Source organism: Rosa chinensis, chromosome 5, assembly GCF_002994745.2.
Source record: "Rosa chinensis cultivar Old Blush chromosome 5, RchiOBHm-V2, whole genome shotgun sequence".
NCBI classification, from domain to species: domain Eukaryota; kingdom Viridiplantae; phylum Streptophyta; class Magnoliopsida; order Rosales; family Rosaceae; genus Rosa; species Rosa chinensis.
Window position 1 is genome coordinate 3246411 of NC_037092.1, and position 22284 is coordinate 3268694.

At 39.3% G+C, this 22284-nt stretch overlaps 2 protein-coding genes and 1 pseudogene across 4 annotated transcripts; all 3 read right to left on the minus strand.

Moving 5' to 3' along the window:
- LOC112202909 overlaps positions 1–12279 on the minus strand; it is a 33581-nt pseudogene extending 21302 nt beyond the window's left edge.
- Positions 12280–13509: 1230 nt separating this feature from the next.
- Positions 13510–17037, minus strand: LOC112166056 (G-type lectin S-receptor-like serine/threonine-protein kinase At1g11410). Its single transcript, XM_024302817.2, has 7 exons — positions 15733–17037; positions 15388–15519; positions 14977–15161; positions 14662–14872; positions 14326–14563; positions 14008–14161; positions 13510–13926 (listed from the first exon to the last, which is right to left on the minus strand). Exons 1-7 carry the CDS (start codon positions 17003–17005, stop codon positions 13645–13647), a joined length of 2475 nt encoding a protein of 824 aa, XP_024158585.1. The 5' UTR covers positions 17006–17037; the 3' UTR covers positions 13510–13644.
- Positions 17038–17699: 662 nt separating this feature from the next.
- LOC112166048 (G-type lectin S-receptor-like serine/threonine-protein kinase At1g11410) lies at positions 17700–21825 on the minus strand. Of its 3 annotated transcripts, none has more exons than XM_024302801.2 (7): positions 20311–21825; positions 19638–19760; positions 19248–19450; positions 18941–19151; positions 18598–18835; positions 18319–18472; positions 17700–18224 (listed from the first exon to the last, which is right to left on the minus strand). In XM_024302801.2, the coding sequence occupies exons 1-7, from the start codon at positions 21602–21604 to the stop codon at positions 17925–17927; spliced, it is 2523 nt and encodes an 840-aa protein (XP_024158569.1). In that variant the 5' UTR covers positions 21605–21825; the 3' UTR covers positions 17700–17924. The 3 variants fall into 3 exon arrangements, with proteins under 3 accessions (XP_024158569.1, XP_024158571.1, XP_040362228.1); XM_024302803.2 differs by lacking the exon at positions 20311–21825 and adding an exon at positions 19973–20213 and having other exon boundaries at positions 17900–18224; XM_040506294.1 differs by lacking the exon at positions 20311–21825 and adding an exon at positions 19932–20212 and having other exon boundaries at positions 17900–18224.
- Between the last annotated feature and the right edge of the window lie 459 nt (positions 21826–22284).

A 22284-nucleotide genomic window follows, 5' to 3' on the forward strand; every position in this document is an offset into this window, starting at 1 on the left:
ATTACCACCTACATATGATCTTAATTCCAATGATGGAGAATTATGTTATGTTGCTGTACGTACTAAATTAGTGTGTGTGTGTGTGTATATATATATATATATATATATCCTATCCAGAGTGAGGCCTCGCTCTGAAATTTCAAAGTGAGGTTAGCATTTAGGGTCACTTTTCGGTCGCATATCCACATCTCAACCGTTCAGTTTTTAGGTACTAATGTATAGATCATCTCTGCAAAATTTCAGCCAAGTTAATGGTCAATGCCTTAAAGCTAGTACTGTTCAGGTTGGATAGATTCAGTTCGTCAATTGGTTTAAGCAAGTTAGATACCTTAAAGATTATTAATTTGGCTGAAATTTTGCAAAGATGATCTACACATTAGTACCTAAAAACTGAACGGTCGAGATGTGGATATGAGACAAAAAAGTGACCCTAAACCCTAACCTCTCTCTGGATAGGATCTGTGTGTATATATATATATATATATATATATATATATATATATACATATCCTATCTAGAGCCGAGCTCCGCTTTGAAATTAACGTGTGAAGTTCGAGTTTTGGGTCACTTTTAGGTCGCATATCCACATCTCGACCGTTCAGTTTTTAGGTACTAGTGTATAGATCATCTTTGAAAATTTTTAGCCAAATTGATGATCGTTAAGGCGTAGATAATCAATGGACGGACTGAATCTGTCAACCTGAACTGTACTAACTTTAAAGCAGTTATCTATGCCTTAACGATAATCAATTTGGCTAAAAATTTACATCGATGTTCTATACAGTAGTACCTAAAAACTGAATGGTGGAGATGTGGATATGCGACCGAAAAGTGACCCAAAACTCGAACTTCACACGTTAATTTTCAAAGCGGAGCTCCTCTCTGGATAGGATCTGTATATATATATATATATATATACACACACACAGAGATGCGACCGAAAAGTGACCCAAAACTCGAACTTCACACGTTAATTTCAAAGTGGAGCTCCGCTCTAGATAAAATCTCTGTGTGTGTGTATATATATATATATATATATATATATATATATATATATATACAGATCCTATCCAGAGCGGAGCTCCGCTTTGAAAATTAACGTGTGAAGTTTGAGTTTTGGGTCACTTTTCGATCTCATATCCACAGCTCGACCGTTCAGTTTTTAGATACTACTGTATAGAACATCTATGTAAATTTTTAGCCAAATTGATTATCGTTAAGGCATAGATAACTGCTTTAAATTTAGTACAGTTCAGGTTGACAGATTCAGTCCGTCCATTGGTTTAAGCGAGGTTAGGTATTGATAACTGCCTTAAAGCTAGTACGGTTCAGGTTGACAGATTCAGTCCGTCCATTGATTTAAGAGAGTTAGATACCTTAACGATCATCAATTTGGTTGAAAATTTGTAGAGATGATCTATATACTAGTACCTAAAAACTGAACGGTCGAGATGTGGATATGCGATCGAAAAGTGACCCAAAACTCGAACTTCACACGTTAATTTTAAAGCGGAGCTCCGCTCTGGATCGGATCTGTATATATATATACAGATCCGATCCAGAGCAAGGTTAGGGTTTAGGGTCACTTTTTTGTCTCATATCCACATCTCGACCGTACAGTTTTTAGGTACCAATGTATAGATCATTTTTGCAAAATTTTAGTCAAATTGATGGTTGTTAAGGCATTGCTAATTGCCTTAAAGCTAGTACGGTTCGGGTTGGACAGATTTAGTTTGTCCATTAGTTTAAACGAGTTAGATACCTTATAGATCATTAATTTGGCTGAAATTTTGCAGAGATGATCTATACATTAGTACCTAAAAACTGAACGATTGAGATGTGAATATGAGACCGAAAAGTGACCATAAACTCTAATCTCGCTCTGGATAGGAACTGTATATATATATATATATATATATATATATTGTAGATAATTGATAATTGTATTGTATTCATCTCACCATGAGGTTTATATAGGGTTACATCATGTATACAAAAGGCAATACATAATAGTTATACTAATCAATCGCACATTACAAGTATGTCAATCGCATACATTACGAGTCTGTCAATCGCATACATTAAGCAATACCTATTGCATGAATAGTCATTATCATTCACAACACTCCCATTTGGATATTCCATGTCAATAGTGTTGCCTCTGCTATGCGCTTCTAAATTGCCTCATCAAAAACCTTGCCAAGTAATAAAAAATATGTGGGAAAAACAACCTTGGTCGAAGGAGAAAAAGAGCACAATGCGCGTGAATGTGGAGTAGTCGATATCCTTCAACACTCCCCCTTGTGCCGCTCAAACTCGGTGATGACGCTTTGATCGTTGCCTCACTAAAAACCTTGCCAGGTAACAAAAACCCTGTGGGACAAAAATAACCCTGGTTGAATGGCAAAAAGAGCACAACACGTCCTTCACTCTTCGAGATCGAACATGTAGCTAGACATCATACCTCCCCCTGATGTCAAGGTCTCCCCCTGATTTCTACAATTATGGGAGTTCGGATAACTTTCTTAATCCGATGCTCTTCACATGTTTCTCGAAGGTGGATTTAGGTAACGACTTGGTAAACAAGTCTGCTACATTATCCTCTGAACGGATTTGATTCCCTTCAATATTTAGAAGTGTTTGTTGTTGCTGATTGTAAAAGAACTTAGGCGATATATGTTTGGTGTTGTCGCCCTTGATGAAACCTAACTTCATTTGCTCAATACAAGCTGCATTATCTTCATAAATGCATGTAGGTTCATCTGTGGTAGACCTCAAACCACAAGTTCCTCGAATGTGTCTAACTACAGACCTTAGCCATATGCATTCTCACACGGCTTCATGTAGAGCGATAATCTCTGCATGATTTGAGGAAGTAGCAACAAGGGTCTGCTTTATAGACCTCCAAGATATCGCAGTGCTTCCTATGGTAAAGACATAACCAGTTTAGGAGCGACCTTTGTGAGGGTCAGAGAGATACCATGCATCAGCAAAACCCATCAAGACATCGTTGTCATTTTGATGGAAGGGAGGAGGAGCACGGAAGGTGGCGTTTTGCCTTGTAGAGTCCGATCCCACACTTCCATTATGTCTTTTCTCTCTATAGGGATAGAACCAGCCCATATCAATCGTACCTCTCAAGTATCGAAAGATTGTCTTTATGCCAATCCAATGGCGGCGTGTTGGCGCAGAACTGTGTCGAGCTAACAAGTTCACTGCGAATGAGATGTCCGGTCTTGTGCATTGAGCTAAGTACAATAATATGCCTATTGCACTTAGATAGGACACTTCAGCCTCTAATAAGTCTTCGTCCTCATCCCTTGGAAGAAACAGATCTTTTTCAGGCTTAAGACTACGACCGATCATGGGAGTACTCACAAGCTTTTCTTTATCTTCATTAAAGCGCCTTAATAATTTTTGAGTATATGCTGACTGATGGATCATAATCCCATCACTACGGTGCTCGAGTTCTAGTCCGAGGAAAAACTGTGTTTTCCCAAGATCTTTCATCTCAAATTCAGATTTCAAGTACTTAGCAGTTTCCTAAAACTCATCTAGAGTTCCAATTAGGTTCATGTCATCGACATAAACTGCTACATTGAAAATCCAGAACTTGTCCTCTTTATAAACACGCATGAGCATATTTCATTGTTGACATATCCCTTCCCAATCAAGTAGTCACTTAGACGGTTATACTACATCCTTCCTGATTGTTTCAATCCATATAGTGAGCGTCTCAATCTTATTGAAAACGCGCTCCGTGGTTTAGAACCACTTGACTTGGGTAATTGAAGTCCATTTGGAACCTTCATATATTTCTCTGAATCTAGATCCCCATAGAGATATGCTGTAACCACATCCATAAGCTGCATATCAAGTTTTTTAGAAACTACCAAACTGACAAAGTAGCGGAATGTTATAACATCCATTACGGGAGAATATGTCTCCTCGTAGTCGATTCCAGGGCGTTGTGAGAAATCTTGCGCCACAAGGCGGGCTTTGTAACTAACAACCTCATTTTTCTCATTACGCTTTCTAACAAAGACCCACTTATGGCCAACATGTTTTATACTTGGGGGTTTCAGCGTTATAGGCCCAAATACATGTCTCTTTGTTAGTGAATCCAATTCAACCTGGATCGCGTCTTTCCATTTAGACCAGCCTGCTCTTCATTGACATTCTTCAACGGAGCGAGGTTCGATATCATCGTGTTCTATAATTCCTTGAGCAATAGAATATGCAAACATATCATCAAGGATAATAGAATCTCGATTCAACGTCTCATGTACACTAGTGTAATTCATGGAGATCTCCCTATTCCCTGGAATTGGTTATAATATTAGAGCGTCCCCCAATGATGTCTCTTGGACATAACCATAATCCGGAATATCTTCATGAGACGGGTTATTTATGTCGATGATTAATGGATCTTTTTGTGCCAAACTTGCTTTCTTTCTCAGGCGAGAATCCATCGAACCTTTGGGACTCCCATGTTTCCTTGCTGGGAGCCCGACCTGAGCCACATTGCCATCACTATTAGTGGTGGAGGCGTCATGCCTAATACCCCTAGGAGTGGCGCCATGTCTATGATTTTTAGGGACATCAATCCTTGTAGGCACGTTTGCAGCAGGTATATGTGATCTTGTCACTTTAGCGATATCAGAAAACGCATCAGGCATCGATTCTGCTACGTTTTGAAGATCGAGAATTCTTCGCACTTCAATTTTGGACTGTGCGGTTCGGGGATCAAGATGATACAAAGTGGGGACAGACCACGACAATTCCTGTCGTTCCTGTTGAACATTATTATTCCTATCTCCCCCTAACGACGGGAAGACTGTCTCATCAAAGTGACAATCCGCAAATCTAGCGGTAAATAGATTGCCTGTCAAGGGTTCTAAGTAGCGGATAATGGGTTGGAGAGTCATATCCAACATAAATGCCTAATCGTCTTTGAGGACCCATTTTGGTGCGCTGTGGCGGCGTAATTGACACATAAACTGTACACCCAATTATGCGTAAGTGTGAGACATCAGGCTCATATCCAGTAACCATCTGGGACGCAGAAAAGGGTTGAGTGGCAGTAGGCCTCAGACGAATGAGCATACCTGCATGCAATATTGCATAGCCCCAAGCAGAAACAGGGAGATTGGTGAGCATAACCAATGCTCTAGAGACCATTTGAAGTCTTTTAATGACAGCTTCTGCGAGACCATTTTGGGTGTGAACATGAGGAACAGGGTGTTCAACTTCAATCCCAATGGACATGCAATAGTCATCAAATGTTTTTAATGTAAACTCTCCAGCATTGTCAAGACGAATTGACTTAATGGGATGATCAGGGTGGTGAGCCCTTAATTTAATGATTTGTGCTAAGAGTTTAGCAAATGCAGCATTTCTTATGGATAATAGCATGACATGTGACCATCGTGTCGATGCATCAACCAACACCATAAAATATCTAAATGGTCCGCAAGTTGGTTGAATAGGTCCACAAATATCACCTTGGATTCTTTGTAAGAATGGAATATTTTCCTTAGTGTCCTTTGCATAGGATGGTCTCGATCCTAATTTTGCTAAAGAGCAGGCTTTGCAAAACGAAAGATGGGCTTTAGAAGAAACCAGGGAAGTATCCGGTTGAGCCACGAAGTCACAATTGACTTTAGAAGTAGAAAAAGGAACCAAGGAGGTATTGGTGGCGTCAATACCACTTTTGGGCCGCAGGGGGTAGGTGTTGCCAGCCCTACCTTGGATTGAATTTTGGTTCTAACTTCTTTTCATTTTGAAAAATGGATGTTCGTGTGAAATCTTTAATATACGGATCATCATATCACGACCTGGGTGTCCCAAACGGTCATGCCAAATCCTATATGTGTCAGAATCCCATAAGTCATCTCTTATGACATGGTTGGATTCAATAATTCGAATAGTGCTTGCGTACAACCCACTAGATCGACACATAAGTTTCTCTAATACTCATTTATGTCCGTAGTCATTAGAGGTGATGCAAAGAAACTCTTGTCCATTCTCACAATATGTTTCCACATGAAAACCATTGGCTCTTATATCTTTAAAACTCAATAGGGTCCTTCCAGCCCTAAGAGCATATAGAGCTTTGGTGACATTAATACTTATGCCATTGGGCAACATAAATTGAGCTGGCCCTCGACCATGAATCAATTGTGATGGTCCAGCCATCGTAGTCACAGAAGATCGACTAGGAGTCATCGATAGAAATAGTTGCCTATGTCGCAATATAGTATGTGTGGTGCCACTATCAACAAGGCATCCCAACTCTCCAGGAAACATACTGAAAAATAATAAAGTTTGGAATTAAAACATCTCCATGACATTGAATAATAATACGATACTTTATTAATAAAGATAGCCAATGATTACATCAAAGGTCCCAAAAAGTCTAATCTAAAATAAAATCAAACCAAGACACATTGTAGTCATTTATCCGTTTGGTAACTCCAATCAAATATGACCAGGAAAGTAGAGAGAGAAGTTGGTGGAGCGAGGCTCTCTTAAGTACCATTAATCTCAATGACTTTCCTAGACATCATATTTCATTGGGTGGATCACATAAGAAAGAGTTTAATGCAATTGTCATTTATTGAGTAAGGCATGTTGCCATTACAAAAATTCTTGGAAAATAAAAGGACTAATCTAATCAAAGTCTGCGACATCCTTGTGCACTTCATCGTCAGCTTTGAAGTCCTCTATGGTGAGATTGACATCTCCACCTTCTTCTTCTTCTTCTTCTTCTTCTTCTTCTTCTTCTGCAAGGTATACTTCTTGCTCCCTCAGGTCCCTGTATGCCCTATATCTTGGAGCTAGTTGCTCGCTTGCCTTGCATTGCTTGAACCAATGCTCACTTGATCCACATCGATGACACATGTCATTGTGGTTGCCTCCCTTTAATTGAGGTGCATGTTGTGGGCGTTCCCTAGGAGGGTTGACGCCGCCACCACGACCCATGACGCCTCCACCATGAGCCATGGCGCCACCACCACGACCACCTCTCCCACGTGTGGCATTGCCACCACGTGTATTCACACCAAACCTGCGGTTTCCTTCCTTTTTAGGGCGGTTATATGGACCCATACGTCCCTCATATCCCTTATTATTAAGGTTCCGCTCCTTGTGCCCTCTTTTGGGTGCATTATAATTCCCCTAATGAACGCTCTTAGTTCCAATGGGCCTTGAATTATAATTCCTCACGAGTATGTTATCATGTTTCTTAGCTATAAATATGAGATTGATAAGCTGATGAAACCTCGTAATCTGTCCAGCATTGACTTCAGTGCGGTATTGCTTTGATACCACAATGGCTGAAATAGGGAAGGTGGAGAGAGTTTTCTCAATTAGCTCTTACTTTGTGACAGCTTGTCCACAAAACCTCAATATGGACTGTAGGCGAAGAGCTTCTGAATTATATTCAGCAACATACTTGAAATCAGCAAAGCGCAGATTGTTCCATTGAACCTTCAAGTCAGGGAAGAGGGAATCTTGGACATTGCCAAAGCGCTCTTCTAGTGCTACTCATAACTCTCTTGCATCCTTGATCGACATATACTCCAATCTGAGTGCCTTGTCCATATGGCGTCGCATCAAGATAACTGCTTGAGCATGCTTTGTAAGTGTTCGCACGAATACACGATCCGGGTTAGGTGCCTGGATTATGGGTAATATTCCCTTTGAAGTGAGGTGGTTCTCAACATCGGTTACCCAACTGTGGTAATCCGAGCCTGTTGAGTCAAGCATGGGAAAATCGAGTCTAGGTTCATTCGACATCCTGAAAATAAGAAGAGAATATATATTAGTTTCGGAGCTAAACTTCCACGAAAACTAAAATAATAAGATTTCCGAGCTATGCTACCAAGAAAAAAATTTCCAAGAATCTCTTTTGGATTAGACCAAACAATAATGTTTTAATATGGTCATAATTTGATGCTTACGGACGCTCTTAGTCCGAGCATTATGAACACTCTTAGTTCATACGAACACTCTTAGTTCGTTAAGCATGAATCCCCACAATTCCGCTTTATTAAATAATCGAACCCATGTTCGTATATTGAAAATCCTGCAGAAAATAAAAGAATTTAAAAGACAAGAAAGCAGGAACTTTAATCATTAAAACTTACTTGTTGAAATTTAGAGCAGATTTGCTACTGAATAGCTCCCACTTTGAATGGTATATAGATCTCAAAACGACTCCAATAGGGCTGAAATTTGGAGGTCAGATAGAAGAGGAGAGACAAACAACTTTGATGAAGGAAGGATTTTTATTTGAGGTCCCGATCAAGACTTTTCGGGGCGTGCAAACAGGCTCATCTGCACAGGAACGAGCGTGCTGCTTGTACTGCAGGGGCAGCAGGCGTGCGACGATGCTGCAGGGGCAGTAGGAGGCACACGGGTGCTCAAGGGCTGCAGGAGCAGCGCACGGTATGGCTAGCAAGGGCTAGGAGCTTGTGGCAGTTTTTGGTGAAAAAAATTTTGGGTGTTAGTTTTTTTTTTAGCTAGGACTTGGGTTACAGTATCGTGCTGATAACGTGATGTAGAGAATTGGATAATTGTATTATATTCATCTCACCATGAGGTTTATATAGGGTTACATCATGTATACAAAAGGCAATACATAATAGCTATACTAATCAATCACACATTACAAGTATGTCAATCGCATACATTACGAGTCTGTCAATCGCATACATTAAGCAATACCTATTGCATGAATAGTCATTATCATTTACAACATATATATATATATATATATATATTATCATTGGCTCTTAGCGAAAATTCACATTAAGATTGTACGCTCCTACCGAGCTTCTACCACACTACATGTGAAATCATTTAGAGAATTAGATCCTTCACGGGTTGACAACTTGCCACCCATAGAACTGCTACTTCTCTCCAATAAGAATGCAGGTTTTTGTGGTGAAGGAAGAGCCGCATTGATACCTAGCATGAAAAGAACTTCAGACATTGTTGGCCGGTCAGCTGGATACTCTTGCAAGCACAAGAAGGCAATTTGAATACATTTCAGAACTTCGTTGACGGGGTATGATTCACCAATGGACGAATCAACTATTTGCAAGACTTTACCTTCTCTCCACAAGTTCCAAACCTAAAAACAATTTATGTTGAGTAATTAATTAGCAACGATAAGTAGGGGGATAACACTGTTTGCTCTCAGAATAGTGCGCTCACATGGCCAACTAAATTTGAGTCGGGATGTTCCTCATGGTAAAAGCCATTATTCTTTCTCCCGGTAATGATTTCTATTAGTAAAACGCCAAAGCTATATACATCTGACTTCACTGAAAACCTTCCTCGCATTGCATACTCTGGTGACATATAACCACTGCACAAACATAAACAAATAGTTGATTATCAAGCTTCTTTCACCAATCAACAGGAAATTAGCATTTGGATTGTGCAGTATACTGGAATGCATGCATTATCAAGTTTATATCATCTCACTTGGAGAAATTCACTTACTATGTTCCAACCACACGCTTTGTATTTGCTTCATTTTGATCTCCCTTAAAAATTCTAGCCATACCAAAATCTGCAATTTTGGGGTTCATAGAAGCATCTAATAGAACATTGCTGGCCTTTAGATCTCGGTGGATAATTCTTAATCTTGAATCTTGATGAAGATATATAATTCCTCTAGTAATTCCGTGGATAATCTCAAAGCGTCTTGTCCAATCTAAAAGTGCTCTGTTGGTTTCATCTGCAAACATTAGGAAATTCAGACTAAATTCTTGGTTGCTTTGTTTTAAGTGAGAATTTAAGAAATAAAAAGCAAAAAAGAAGACATACTAAAAATAAAAAAGTCGAGGCCTTTGTTTGGTAAGTACTCATAGATTAGCATCTTCTCTTCATCTTGAACGCAACAACCTAATATCCTCACAAGGTTGCGATGTTGGAGTTTCGCAATCAACAAAACCTCATTTTTAAACTCTTTAATTCCTTGACCCGAGGTCTTCGATAATCTTTTCACTGCTATTTCCTTTCCATTAAAAAGTACACCCTGAATTCATGTTTGACATATAGTATATACTTCAGTAAATTATGAATGACGCATTCAGTTAGCTTACACAAAAATATCACATATCCTCATCAAAATGTACTTACATAAACAATACATAATATAGATAGATGTAAATCAGCACAAAATTCTCATTTATGATTTGAGAAGTTATCTGAGGGAAACTGTAGTACCTTATAGACGGAGCCAAAACCGCCTGTTCCAAGCTTATTTGCAAGAGAGAAGTTGTCTGTGGCTGCTGCTATGGTTGTTAGGTCAAAGAATGGCAAATCTGAGCTCATGCTACTTTCATCAGGTTCCATTCCACCAGTAGATTCCTTGAGGGAGCTAAATGAATATTCATCTCGTCTTCTTTTACCTATAAATATTAAATTATTACATATAGAGCTGGGTGAAATATAATTGTGCTATATATAGAACAAACACTAAATAACTGAATAATGAATCACTTTTCATGAAATCAAAAAAGAGATAGGACCATGAAAAATATGCATCTCAAAAAAGAGTGACGTGATCACCTTTTCTCTTCATCCTCAGCAACCAATAGACAAGGAAAACTAGTAGAAATAGCGCTAAAACAGATAGTAGTGAAATTGCCAGCTTTGTCTTCTTGCTAAGAGAATCATTTGACTTCTTTGCATATTGAGCTACAAAGAAAATAAAAATAAAAAGAAAGAACTTAATAAGAAAGATTAGGGAAACAATAAAACGAGGAGGAACGTACCAAAGACGATTGCATCAACTCGTACATATAAAGTTTGACCAGTATTTGGCAGCGCCCTTGTGTCCATCAATTCCCCATACCATGTCACACATCCAGTCTTGTCGCTGCTACTGTATGCAACGCAAGAACAATTTGTCAAGCATCCTTGCTCGCACGCTTTCATACTCACATTCATATTAACAAGTGCCCTAGACAAGTCTGGTATTTTCTTACTTTCCAGAGGCACAAATTTTTCCCCATTTCGACATGTAGAAACTCCTTTTTTCTTTACACACCCATCCGTCCCATCTCTCGAGTACCAATCAGTTGGCGACTTGGGTTCAAACCCCGGAAGGCAGGTACAATCTATAGTATTAGTAGCGTAGGGATCGCAGTTACCATTTGGACCACATTCTCCATAAAAATCGCAACGCTCTATTGGAGCAGACCAATATTCTGTCCATTTTTGTGCTCGATCATTCCACGTGAACCGTCCTAATGTTCCTGATTCATCTAACACCGTCCTTGAGAAATTTGACTGATTGTTCTTAGCTGATGACATAAGGGATACCTCATCTGCATTGTTCACTAAAATTGTTGCAGTACCCCATGTCTGGTCAACCCAAGATGCCACTCCAGCCCGCCACCATGGAGCTCTATCCTTGTACAAAATCGTCTGTGGAAATCCACTAGGGTCAAGCCGATATGAACAGCTGCCGGTTCCTGGGTCATCTTTCGACTTCCAAGATGTTAAGAACCTGTTCAGCCCAGACCGCCTGTCCAAACCAATTTTCATAAGTGGAAGCATTGTATCAGTGGGATAATCAAATCCTTGCCATAGAACCTTTTGACTATTCTCATTCTCGAGCAAGACAAGATTTCCTGTATCCAGAAGCTTGGCAATTGAACTGTTTGGAGAAGAGAGAGTGACATTAGCAGACCAAAGAGGGAAACTTCGGTTATTTCCATAGATGACTAGGCCTCCATCTCCATTTATGGATAGCACTCCAGAGGTATCAGGGACAGGGTTGTCTCTGTTTGCAACCCACACAACTGTTTGGTTAGAAATTTGGTTATACCATACTCCAACGTAACGGTTAGTAGAATTGCCTGCACTGAAAAATCCAAGTGCAAAGATTTCCCTGCCGGAGACTAACACATCACCGTCTTTGATGGCTTGATTTAGAGTAAAGGTATCAAGGCAAATGCAAGAGGGAAGAAGAACAAACGAGATGAGCAATATTTTGTCAAACCACATGGTAGTAAAATTCTTGGTTTACTCAATGAGGAATGAGATTGCTCAATAAAAGAACAAAAATAGATACAAGATCTTCTTATCTGGAATACTGTTCTGTTCTGGAGTGGTTGGCTCTCCTTATTTGACTTTCTGTTCTTGTGCAGCTGAGAGTCAATTAGAACTTAAATACACAATTTCATTTCCTTCCTACTTCCTCTTCATCCCCACTCGATGAAGCTTCCTCCTCTTTTTGTCTCATAGGCGACTTATCCTCTCTTATTTGACTTTCTGTTCTTGCCTTAATAGCATCAACTTCAAGATAAAGCTTTTACACATTTAAAATCTTTTTCCTCGCATTTGCGAGGTTTGATTAAAAAAAAAAAAAAAAAAACAAAAAAAAAAGCTTCTACACATTTAAAGAATGATTAAGAGTCTTGTTAGGGGGGCTTTACAATATACCTCATTGAGTCATTGTCAAAGTGTTCTAGACTTTCCTGCCCTGCCCGACCCATTATATTTTTATTTAGTGAACTAGTACTTCCATAGCCATCTATCTATCGTCATAAACTGGATCGTAGATTTACTCGTAAGTCATGCAATAACGGAAACTAATTTTAAAGTAAGTGTACAGTACAGAGTTCTAGTGATGCAACAGGCAACCAACGATGTATATATTTTGATTTGTGTATATTGCAGCTTAATTTGGAGTAACGGTGTCAAGGGAGATGCAAGACGGGAGAAGAACAAGGAAACTGATGAACCACCTTGTAGAACTCATGGTAAATTTTTCAATGAGCTAATGAGGTTGCTCATTGATGGATTGGAGGGGTTCTAGAAACGGTGACCAGACACCAGTCTCAAAGAGTTTGTTTATATTGTTCTGGTCTAGTTTTTTAAAGGCAACGGTCAACAGGGGACTCGTGATAAAAGTGACAGTGACAAAGACAGAAGCCAGCAAGCTTAGCTAGGTACTCATTTTAATGCGTCTTATGGCCTCAGGCTCATTGTGTAGGTGTAACTATAACATAACTTGTTTCCTAAGGTCATCATATCATATTTGACAAATCATAGTTGTTGCCTTTCTCTAGAAAGTCCACTAGATGATCACCATATATCCAGTATATTTGACAAAGAAAATTTGTTGATACTTACAACGTCTGCTCTGATTTAAAACAGGACACGAACAAAAATAGGGCAAGATGCCTTGAAGAGTCTTCAGAGTATATTGAACTGGCATTTGACATTGATAAACAATTTGGGTTGACCCTCTATACATTAACAAAATGATAAAGTAAATAAGCTCTTTTCTCACAGTTAAATTCAAACAAAAAGTTGCAATGGGGAAAAAATCACAAAATTGTTCTGGGATGATGAAATTTTTCTGTGTTTATGTACTTCCAGCATTCTAGGTTTCTGAAGTCAATAGGAAGAGAGCTTCCTTTAATTTGAGTATCAAGATCCAATGACGAAATTACAGAAACCCAGCAATGACGCCTAAGCTAAGTTTGGGAGATCAAAATCAACTGGCACAATGGTTTTTTGATCCAGCTTATAAGTCCAAATGCAGTAAGAAACTTCTTCCATAGCCAAACAAGACCAGCATTACAACTAGGCATACAATTGGATCCTAGGCCGTTAGCGAGCTTCTACCATTGTACATGTGACATCATTTACAGATAGCTCTCCATCAGAATAGATTCTCTTCACTAAAAATGCAGGTCGTCTTGCTGAAGCAAGAGCAGCATCATTACCTAACATGAAAACAACAGTTGGCATGGTTGGTCGGTCCGTTGCAAATTCTTGCACGCACAGGAGAGCAATTTGGATGCATCTGAGAACCCCATTGACAGGAAACGCTTCGTCTAGACAGGAATCAACTATTTCCAATGCTTTACCTTCTTTCCACAACGCCCAAACCTAGATATGATTTCCAGAGCATAAAGTTAGCAATATTAGGAGGGAATGAAGTGTAATTAAACTTGTTACTTGTAAGCTTACATGGCCAACCAAATTTGAATCCGGATACTTCTCATGGTAATAACCAGCATTCCTTTTGCCTGTAATGATTTCGAGTAGTAAAACGCCAAAACTATACACATCAGACTTTACCGAAAACAGTCCTTCCATTGCATATTCTGGTGACATATAACCACTGCAACCAAACATAAAGAAAACTATATATCAAGGCAAGATTTGCATTAACAACTAGTTTCTACTGCTTCAGCTTGTGGTCGGGAGATAGAAAAATTGAGTACCACAAGGGAGTACTTGAAACTATTATGGTATATATCTCCTATTTTTGATGAAATTACTTACTATGTTCCGACAACACGACTTGTACTTGCTTCACTTTGATCTCCACTAAATATTCTAGCCATTCCAAAATCTGCAATTTTGGGATTCATGGAACCATCAAGTAGAATATTGCTTGCCTTTAGATCTCTATGGATGATTCTTAATCTTGAATCTTGATGAAGGTATAAGATCCCTCTAGCAATTCCACAAATGATCCCAAAGCGTTTTGTCCAATCTAAAAGTGCTCTTTTTGTTTCATCTGGGAAGTTTAAAAACTTAAGAATAAGTATTTTTTCTTTTAATGAATTCCTGAGTGGTAAATTAAGATATAAGACTCAAAAAGGAATTAAGACATACCAAAAATGAAAAAGTCCAAACTTCTGTTTGGCACGTATTCATAGATGAGCATCTTTTCTTCATCTTGAACACAATAACCTAGAATCCTTACAAGGTTCCTGTGTTGGAGTTTTGCAATCAGCACAACTTCATTCTTAAACTCTTTGACACCTTGGCCAGAATGCTTTGACAGCCTTTTAACTGCTATTTCCGTTCCATTACATAGGATGCCCTGCAATTGTAATCCGAATAACAAAGTAAAAAAAAAGTAGTAAAATTGATGCATACACATCTAAAAGTTTGGTTTATGATCAAAATATGTGTGTGTGTGTACACCTTATATACTGAGCCAAAGCCACCATTTCCAAGCTTGTTTGCAATTGAAAAGTTGTCTGTAGAAGCTGCTATGGTTCTCAGGTCAAAGAATGGCACGTCTGAGTTCATCTTATTTTCATCATTAAGATCTCCAGTGGAGTCTTCCATGCTAGCTCGGAATATATATTTCTCTTGTGTTTGCTTAGCTGCCATTTAGTACAGAAAAAGTGAGTAATCTTATAGCTTTTCTTCCATTAGCAATCAGAAGATTGAAAACAAGAACTTATTTTTTTGCTTCTAAAGAAAAAAAAGAACAAATCATATATGATACATTTTTCGGTTGTCAATCATATAGATGGCGGTGATGTGAGTGCTAACAAATAAGGTGAAAAACTGATGCTCGATGGAATAGGTGACTGCAAATTTGCTTACCATTTCTCTTCCTCCGCATGAACCAATACAAAAGGGAAACTAGTAAAAGTAAAGCGAGAACAGCTGATGAGGCTAATGAAATTGCTAGCTTTCCCTTCTTGCTTAGAGCATTTGACTTCTTTGCATATTCAGCTACAAAGAAAACATGAAAAGATAAATTAGAAAATGATAGTCCAAGAAACTCAAATGTTAGGGATACTTGGAGCTGGCTAAGCACATTCACCCTACAACGACAGATGCTAATACATAATTGGTTTTTATGATTAGGAAAATGTTTAAAAAGTTCTAACAGAATATGAATCATAAGAAAGGAAAGCTCTACTCATATTAGGAAAATGTACCTACCTAACACCGCTGCATCAACACGGACATATAAATCTTGCCCGACATCTGGATTAGTTGATGTGTCCATCAAGTCCCCATACCATGTCACACATCCAACCTCTCTGCTGCTCTCATTGGCACTTGAGTATGCAGTGCAAGAACAATTTTCCAAGCACTTTTTCTCACACTCTTTCAAACTTAAACTCATGTCTACACTTGCCAGAGAGGAATCTGGTAGTTTTACATTTTTCACCTTCACGAAACCTTCCCCACTCCGGCACATGGATATTCCTGTTTCATTTACACAGCCACCTGACCCATCTCTCATATACCAATCTTCCGGAGACTTGGGTTCATACCCGGGCAAGCAGCTGCAACCGATTGTAATCAGTGTGGTGTCAACAGTATATGGGTCACAGTTACCATTTGGACCACATTGTCCATAGAAATCACAACGCTCTATTGGGGCAGACCAATAGTCGGTCCATTGATGTAGCCTATCGTCCCACATGAACCGTCCAAGAATTCCCGATTCATCGAGTACTGTCCTGGAGAATGTTGACTGATTGGTGGTAGGGATAGTCACCACGGTGACCTCATCTTCATTGTACACAAAAGTTGTTACAACACCCCATCTCTGGCCAGTCCAAGATCCAATTTCGGACCGCCACCTTGGAGCTCCATCCTTGTAAAGAATCATCTGTAACCCACCTGGATCAACCCAATATGAGCAGTTCCCTTTTCCCGGGTCACTTTGGGACTTCCAAGATGTGAGCGACCGGTTCAACCCAGACCGTCGGTCCACCCCAAGTTTCATAGTGGGAAGCATTGTATCTGTGGGATAATCAAAGCCTTGCCACACCACCCTTTGACTATCCCCATTCTCAAGCAACACAAGATTTCCTGTATCCAGAAGCTTGACGATGGAACTGTTTGGCGAAGAGAGACTGACATTAGCTGACCAAAGAGGGATATTTCGTTCATTTCCGTAGATAACAAGGCCTCCATTTCCTTGAATTGCTAGGAATCCGGAGGTATCATTTACTGGATTGTCCCTGTTTGCAACCCAAACGATGGTTTTGTTAGGAACTTGGTTATACCATACTCCAACATAACGCTTACCAGAATTTCCTGGGCTGAAGAACCCAAGTGCAAATATTTTCCGGCTAGAGACTAATACATCGCCATCTTTGATTGCTTGGTTTAGAGTAATGGTTTCAGTTGAAATGCAAGATGGAAGAACAATGAAGATACACAGTAAGGTTAATCTGATGAACCATTTTTTAGACTCCATGCTTCACTCAACCTCAGTTAAGGGAAAGAGAAACAGAGACAACTCGAACAATAAGACAGTCTGAATTCTCGAAGACAGTTTTGAATGCCAAAGTTAGACATTTTCAAGGTTGCGGTCAATAAAGAATGTCAGCCATAAAGCTCAGTTTGTGACTTTTCACGCCTTTCAGGTCCAAGCACTGATGGCTAACATGTCCATGTATTTGACAAAGCTTTCATTTCCGCATGCTTTGTTGACAAAGTTTATCAACTCCGGTCTCCCTTTCGAATCCCTTTGTTGACGAAGTGCATCAACTCCGGTCTCCCTTTCCCATCTCAGAAGTTTCCACTCAATATCTTTAAAAGTGGCTAGCAACGGTCAACACGTATCCACTAGATTACACAAATAATATTGGAAAAACGTACCTCATTTTGCATGTGAAGAAAAAGGCCTTGTGAAAGCCGAACTGATTTGATCCTCAAGGTGCATCTTTTTACACCTGACAAATGTGCATTGTGAACAGGAATTTCAAAGGAAAGTTGGCTTCTCTTGATGAACGAAAATATGACATTCATGCTTACAATTCTGCTCCTGAACGGGACACGAACAAAAACAGGGAAGATATCATCAAAGCTGATTAGGTTCGGTGGCATTTGTTTAAATAAACATATAAGCTGCCATTCCAAACAGTACAAATTATGAATTATCTTGATGGTGCAGTAATAAAAGTTATGATGTACATTGCAAATATACTTGGGTGCAATGGGGTAGAAACTTACGATTAAAACTCCTCTGGATGGAGATCATCTTTATCTCTATATGCTTCAAGGTAACACTCCAATTACATTCTACATTACTCAGAAGCCCAGTTGGAGGATAATAGAATCTTCCATACATTGCTCAATTGGATTATCGTTGCAACTAGACATACAAATAGCCTTTAGCGACCTTCTACAATTGTACATGTGACATCATTTACTGAATTAGCTCCTTCACCGCTGGATGGTTCTCCACTAGGAGTCATTCTCTTTAGTAAAAATGCGGGTCGTCTTGGTGAAGGAAGAGCTGCATCATTACCTAACATGGAAACAACTGCTGACATGGTTGGTCGGTCTGTTGCATATTCTTGCACGCACAAAAGCCCGATTTGAATGCACCTTACAACTTCACTAACAAGGTATTCTTCTATAGATGAATCAAAGATTTCCACAGCTCTGCCTTCTTTCCACAAGTCCCAAACCTGAAAATAGTTTAAACACCATCAAGTTAGTGTGATAAGTACGGAGTATATTATGATAGTCATTGTTTGCAAATAGCTAGACTTGCATGCTTACATGTCCAACCAAATTTGAATTAGGATACTCCTCATGGTAATAGCCAACATTCTTTTTGCCAGTGATGATTTCTAGCAGTAAAACACCAAAACTATATACATCAGACTTGATTGAAAACAGTCCTTCCATTGCATATTCCGGGGACATATAACCACTGCAGAAAACAGAAAGTAAATGTTAAGCTTCATTCAATAGAATATATCAATGACGTCTGCTAAGAGTATGATCACACAGACCAAAAATTATTAATGACGTCTGCTAATTTTGTAGGAAACTTACTATGTTCCAACCACACGATTGGTATTCGCTTCACTTTGCTCCCCACTAAATATTCTAGCCATACCAAAATCTGCAATTTTTGGGTTCAAAGAATTATCCAATAGGACATTGCTGGCCTTTAGATCTCTATGGATAATTCTTAATCTCGAATCTTCATGAAGATATAATATCCCTCTAGCAATCCCAAAGATAATCTCGAAACGTTTTGTCCAATTTAAAAGTGCTCTCTTTGTTTCATCTGGATAGAGTAAGACATGTAAAGTTTGAAGTTACAAATAATAATTGTAGACATATATAACTAAAGATATATATATACATATATATATAAATATAAAAGACTTACTAAAGATGAAAGAGTCCAAACTTTTGTTTGGCAAGTATTCATAGATTAGAATCTTCTCTTCATCTTCAACACAACAACCTAAAATCCTGACAAGGTTTCTGTGCTGGAGTTTTGCAATCAGAAGAATTTCATTCTTAAACTCTTCAACTCCTTGGCCAGAAAACTTGGATAGTCTTTTTACTGCTATTTCCTTTCCATTGTGAAGTATGCCCTGAAATTGAAAAGAGAGTAGTTGAAGCGAGTGACGCATCCACCAATTTTTTTATATTTTTTTTAATGATTTCAGACATAATGTAAGGGCAACTACCTTATAAACGGAGCCAAAACCTCCTTCTCCAAGCTTGTTTTCAATGGAGAAATTGTTTGTGGCGGTTGTTATGGTTTTTAGATGAAAGAATGCTAACTCTGAGTTTATTCTACTATCATCAAAAGCTGTTCCACCAGAAGATTCTTCGAAGTAGGTTGACCCGGCCGTAAGTATAAATGAACATTTATTTCGTCTACGATTGCCTATCATCAAACAAGAACAAGTGATCTTTATAACCATACTGCCATATTCGATCATATATATCTTGACAGTTAAGCTTAGTTAGCCTCATGAGGTGATATTCGTAATGCAAAACAGGGGAGTAATTTACATAACGGTGAGGTGAAACATGTTGATGAATGATTAGAAGGCGAGATCAAGTTTATTCACCTTTCATCTTCATGCTTACCAACCAATAAAGGGTAAGTAAGAGAAGGAAAACTGTAACAGATCCTAGTGAAATTGCCAGCGTCGCCTTCTTGCTAAGAGAGCCATTTGATTTCTCATATTGAGCTACAAAGGTATGGAATAAGAAATCATCAGTTTTGGAGATTACTGAAGATTAGGAACAGAAGATTAATAACAAGACCAAACAAAAAAAAAATCCGAAGAACAGAAGATTAAGAAATCCTCAATTTTTGGTGATTACTGAAATTTTTAAGTTTAGAGGCAAAGGAACATAACCGTAATGAGCAACCAATAATGGATCTCGGGTGGGAACTCACTGGTCGCCATGGTTTCGTTGGCGGCTTGGATGTCGGTGGCAAATGGCCGTTGAAGGATAAAGGTGGCTAGGGTTCCTTGTTGGATATGGGTTAGCATTAAGCTTAGAGCTAGCTAGTTTTTGGACTGATGCTTTTGATGCTTGGTCTGCAAGTTCATCATTTTATTTACATAAAAATGGCCCCTTCTATTCCAATTTCCAAAGAAGGTGGCCTATATAAGTTTCTGAGTTCATACCACAATTAAAATTCTGTAGTTGTTTTTTGTTTTATTTTTTCTATGTTTCATTGAACGACCACAATTAAGTTTAGTGTAGTATTATAAACATAAAGAAACGTACCTAGAGAAGTTGCATCAACTCGAACATATAAATCTTGACCAACTTTGGGGTAAGTCCTCGTGTCCATCAAGTCCCCGTGCCATGTCAAGCACCCATTTCCACCTCCCCGCTCATCTGCACTCGTGTAAGCCGTGCAAGAACAATCCATCAAGCACTCTAGCTTACAAGCTTCCAAACTCAAACTCATATTCACACGTACTGCCGTAGATGAGTCCGGTACCTTTACACGATTCACCGGCACGAACCCTTCTCCGTTCCGACACACAGACACTCCTGCTTTCCTAATGCACCCACCCACGCCAATTCTCAAGTACCAGTCACTAGGCGATTTGGGTTCGAAGCCGGGTTGGCAAGTGCAAGCAAACTTATAGTCATTGTATGGGTCACAGTTACTATTTGGACCACAGAGTCCATAGTTATCACACCACTCATTCGGGTCGGAGACCAATTCGATCCATTTGTTTTCCTTATCATTCCACATGAGCCGTTGATATATTCCTGATTCATCTAGCACCCCCCTTGTGAACAATGAGTCATTTGCAACAACACGCTTGTAGGATATCTCGTCTTCATTGTTGACAAAACTTAAATTGAAGAGTCCAACGGTACTGCTTAGTTGGGGTTCACCGCTCCATCTGTCCCCGATCCAAGGGCCGCTCCGCCACAATGGGCCTCCCTCCTTTTTCAGAAACAACTGCGGAGACCCCCTCGGGTCTATCCCATATGTACAGCTCCCGGTTCCCGGGTCATCTTTTGACTTCCAAGACGTTATGAGCCACTCCAACCCGGACCGCCGGTCCAGCCCAAGCTTCATAGAGGAAAGCACTGTATCTGAGGGGTAATCAAAGCTATCCCACACAACTCTTTGGTTTCCATTCTCAAGTAAAACAAGATTTCCTGTATCCCGAAGCTTGGCTGTGAAATTGTTTGGAGAAGAGAGAGTAACGTTTGCGGACCAAAGAGGGGTACTTTGGTCCTTTCCGTGTATGACAAGGCCTCCATCACCACTGATCGATAGCACTCCAGAGGAATCATTGACTGGGTGGTTTCTGTTCGCAACCCAGACAATGGTTTTCTCTGGAACTTTGTAAAACCAAACTCCAACGTGGCGGTGCTGAGGATTTCCGGGGCTGAAGAACCCTAGTGCAAAGAGTTTCCTGCTAGAGACTAAAACGTCGCCGTCTCTGATGGGTTGGTTTGGCGTAAGGGTGTCAAGGGGAAGTTGGCAGATGCTAGAGGGGAGAAGGAGAAAGATGAGCAATATCTGGATAAACGCTTCGCTACTGAAACTCATGGTTAGTTTTACTCGATGAAATTTTTTGCTTTGGCTGAAACTGATGTATTTGCACAGCACTTATTTCAGTTGGACTGACTTCATTTAAAGCCAATTGACTAGTGACTAAGTCCTTAACCTCACAATTAAAGCTGGTTTGCACGTCACGTGCATATATATCCACACCAGATCAGAAATCTAGGGACAAGACTATTATTAGCTAGACATTTCTAAAGTAATGGGTTCACGGGAAGAAAAGTACAAACCATTTTTGAAGAAGAGCAAGTGTACGTGTGTTTGGCAAGTCTACGTCATAGGTCAACAACTTGTTGTATGAACCAAAAGCCTCATCAAATTCCTGTATATAATGAACTAATTAAAAACATATGTTTGTATTCCAGCTGCCTGCTTATTGATACAAATATTACGCATTTGAATTTTGAACATCAGAAACAATCATTATCATATGTAGCTTATATATTTCTACATATATGTATCATTAATTCAAGATTTGAGGCTCTTATTAGGGAGCTCCTACTGAAGTACATGTTACATAATTTACGGAATTAACTCCTAGAGAGGTCGGGTCTTCACCAGTAATAGAAGTTGTCTGCAAAATCCAGGTTGTTTAGATGAAGGAGTTGCTGCCTCATTAGCTAACTACACCAATTTCGGAATCAGACAACACATATCAGACGACA

Bases quoted from the DNA above. Each gene is read 5' to 3' on its own strand.
- LOC112166056 (XM_024302817.2), bottom strand. From the start codon at position 17,005: ATGGAGTCTAAAAAATGGTTCATCAGATTAACCTTACTGTGTATCTTC. The intron at 14,564-14,661 runs GTATGTCTTAAT...TAAACTTCCCAG, and splicing joins TTTGGACTTTTTCATTTTTG to ATGAAACAAAAAGAGCACTT. The intron at 13,927-14,007 runs GTAAGCTTACAA...AATCATATCTAG, and splicing joins ATTCAAATTTGGTTGGCCAT to GTTTGGGCGTTGTGGAAAGA.
- LOC112166048 (XM_024302801.2), bottom strand. From the start codon at position 21,604: ATGAGTTTCAGTAGCGAAGCGTTTATCCAGATATTGCTCATCTTTCTC. The intron at 19,152-19,247 runs GTAGTTGCCCTT...TTTCAATTTCAG, and splicing joins GTTTTGGCTCCGTTTATAAG to GGCATACTTCACAATGGAAA. The intron at 18,473-18,597 runs GTAAGTTTCCTA...TGTTTTCTGCAG, and splicing joins AATCGTGTGGTTGGAACATA to TGGTTATATGTCCCCGGAAT.